The sequence below is a fragment of the Ranitomeya imitator genome, chromosome 9 (genome assembly GCF_032444005.1).
Source record: "Ranitomeya imitator isolate aRanImi1 chromosome 9, aRanImi1.pri, whole genome shotgun sequence".
NCBI lineage: Eukaryota > Metazoa > Chordata > Amphibia > Anura > Dendrobatidae > Ranitomeya > Ranitomeya imitator.
In genome coordinates, this window is record NC_091290.1 from 35,137,029 (window position 1) to 35,139,986 (window position 2,958).

General features: G+C 50.0%; 1 protein-coding gene across 1 annotated transcript; it reads right to left on the bottom strand.

Annotated features, from left to right (window-relative positions):
- Positions 1-292: 292 nt before the first annotated feature.
- LOC138648596 (chemotaxis regulatory protein ChePep-like) lies at positions 293-1,157 on the bottom strand. Its single transcript, XM_069738385.1, has 2 exons — positions 639-1,157; positions 293-592 (listed from the first exon to the last, which is right to left on the bottom strand). Exons 1-2 carry the CDS (start codon positions 1,155-1,157, stop codon positions 293-295), a joined length of 819 nt encoding a protein of 272 aa, XP_069594486.1.
- Positions 1,158-2,958: the final 1,801 nt, after the last annotated feature.

Genomic DNA, 2,958 nt, shown 5'->3' on the forward strand with positions numbered 1-2,958 from the left:
GGTGTGCACTCAAGGTCACTGTAGAAGCGATGTGCTGGTAGAACGAACCGTGGTGGTCCCGGAAATAAATAGCAAAAATTAATCGCACACTCTAATGGAATGATTTGCAACCATCTGTGGAATTTTATTTTAGACAAAGAAAATAAGTGCCAAGTTACAAAACTTCCTCTGCACACCTGGGTGTCTGCAGTTCCTCCTCAGACCCGGATGTCAGAAGCTCTTCCGCAGAACTGGGCATCTGCAGCTCCCCCATGGACCTGGATGTCTGCAGCTCCTCCACAGATCTGGGAATCTACAGCTCCTCCATGGTTCTAGGAGTCCACAGCTCCTCCATGGTTCTAGGAGTCTGCAGCTCCTGCACGGATTTGGATGTCTGCAGCTCCTCCACGGATCTTGGTGTCTGAAGCTCCTCCGTGGACCTGGGCGTCTGAAGATCCTCCGTGGACCTGGACATCTGAAGCTCCTCCAAGGACCTGGGTGTGTGCAGGTCCTCCTGTGCAGACCTGGGCGTCTGCAACTCCTCCGTGGACTTGGGTGTCTGCAGCTCCTCCACGGACCTGTGTGTCTGAAGCTCCTCAGTGGACCTGGGTGTCTGAAGCTCCTCCATGGATATGGGCGTCTGAAGCTTGTCCACGGACCTGGGCATCTGAGCTCCTCCACCGCAGATCTGGCGTCTGCAACTCCTCCATGGACCTGAGTGTCTGCAGCTCCTCCTCTGCAGACTTGGGTGTCTGCAGCTCCTCCACGGACCTGTGTGTCTGAAGCTCCTCAGTGGACCTGGGTGTCTGAAGTTCCTCCATGGACATGGGCGTCTGAAGCTTCTCCACGGACCTGGGCATCTGCAGCTCCTCCACAGACCTGGGTGTCTGCAGCTCCTCTGCGGACCTGGGCAACTGCAGCTCCTCCTCCGCAGAACTGGGTATTTGCAGCTCCTCCTCAGACCTGGGAACCTGCAGCTCCTCCTCAGGCCTGGGAACCTGCAGCTCATACTCAGCAGATCTTAGCATCTGCATCTCCTCCTCCGCAGACCTGGTCACCTGCAGCTCCTCCTCCGCAGACCTGGGAACCTGCAGCTCCTCCTCGGCAGATCTGGGCATCTGCAGTTCCTCCCCCGCAGACCTGGATACTTGCAGCTCGTCCTCAGCAGATCTTCGCATCTGCAGCTCTCCTCCCCCGCAGACAAGCTAATGCATTCCATTTAGGCAACCTGGTATTTTTATGATGAGCCAAGAACGGTTGTTAATGGATCGTTCTTTGCACTTAGAATACCATTGTTCTCGGCAGCACATGGCCTTGTTTACATAAGATTAAAAATCATTTCAACCGAGGAATGGGTGTTCGGCAGCCTGTTTACACTGACTGATTATAGCGAAACAAGCGTTTCTAGAAAAGCTTGTTCCTGATAGTCATGGCCAGACTTTCAAGTGATCAAAGAGTAGAGAGGATAATGCTGCTGATGTCTCTATCAGGGGCTTATTTACTGTAGGATAAAAGGAGCGGGAAGCGTGAAACCCGCATGACCCAGCCGATATTGACTTATATCTACTGTTCATGGGGACCTATAGGTTATTGAGTAGGATATCATGAAGGGATGCAGACAGGTGGGAGTATGACGGGTTTGGTTGCAATGGTTTACATAGCCCATGTGGCCCAACTAGGAGCGTAGCTAGAAGAGGGCCCCAGGCATTTGCACAGGGTGCGCCAACAAGTCACATTGCTTGAGTGAAGGAAATCCTAAATGCAGCAACAATAATAATAATAATCTTTATTTTTATATAGCGCTAACATATTCCGCAGCGCTTTACAGTTTGCACACATTATCATCGCTGTCCCCTGTTGGGACTCACAATCTAAATTCCCTATCAGTATGTCTTTGGAATTCCCCCAATTCCTCACCAGCACGTGTAGAATCATCACCACTGGAGCGAACAATCGTTGGTGCACGATGCTCTTGTCAATGAGTCTGGTCACTTCTTGGAGTGCGCCCGTCACAGGCACCGCGAGGAGCATTTTTCCTGCATTGCGTGCACTTATTAATACACTGAGAAAGAAACATTCCTCTGAACAAGTCCATGTTGTCTCGGATAAGGGGTGGAAATATTTTTTAAATTCTTGTAATTACTTAAATTGCATAGGCATGATATTCTAGAACAAAGGTGATTGCAAATCTATCATCCATTGTGCTGCAGCTACAAGCAGAGCTTTCATAGCAATAACAGCGGTCGTGGAAGATGTCACGACATGAATTCATTGTACACTGGGCAAACGCAGCTTTGGGGAGATTGTCAGACAATCGCTGATGAAAAATAAGGAAAAAAAAACATTCACAAAGATGGAACAATTCATTGCTGTTGTAGCTGTAGGTTGAGCAACAGGTTGGGACTGATCCGATTATTGGGCACAGGCACAGGAGCGGACATTGCATTGGGGCAACCTGTGCGGCCGCAAAGGGGCCCGAGAGGTCAGGGGGCCACATCCACCTCTAAAGCAGGAGTAATTGTGCATTATGAGGAGCTATTGGGCTGCAAAGGGCCCATATATTGTCCTCGCACAGGGGCCCTCTCCCGACCACAGTATGGTGGTATCATGCAGTCACAGTATGGTGGTATTATGTAGTCACAGTATGGCGGTATTATGTAGTCATGGTATGGTGGTATTATGCAGTCACAGTATGGCGGTATTATGTAGTCATAGTATGGCGGCATTATGTAGTCACAGTATGGTTGTATCATGCAGTCACAGTATGGCGGTATTAGGCTACGTTGACATTTGCGTTGTGCGGTGCTGCGTCGGCGACGCAACGCATAACGCAAACCAAAAACGCATGCAAAACGCATTGTTTTGTGACGCATGCGTCCTTTTTTGGCATGATTTTGGACGCAAAAAAAAAGCAACTTGCTGCGTCCTCTGCCCTCTGACGCGTGCGCCAAAAAAGACGCATGCGTCACAAAACAATGC

Bases quoted from the DNA above. Each gene is read 5' to 3' on its own strand.
- LOC138648596 (XM_069738385.1), bottom strand. From the start codon at position 1,157: ATGCGAAGATCTGCTGAGGACGAGCTGCAAGTATCCAGGTCTGCGGGG. The intron at 593-638 runs GTCCGTGGACAA...GAGGAGCTTCAG, and splicing joins GGAGGAGCTCAGATGCCCAG to ACACCCAGGTCCACTGAGGA.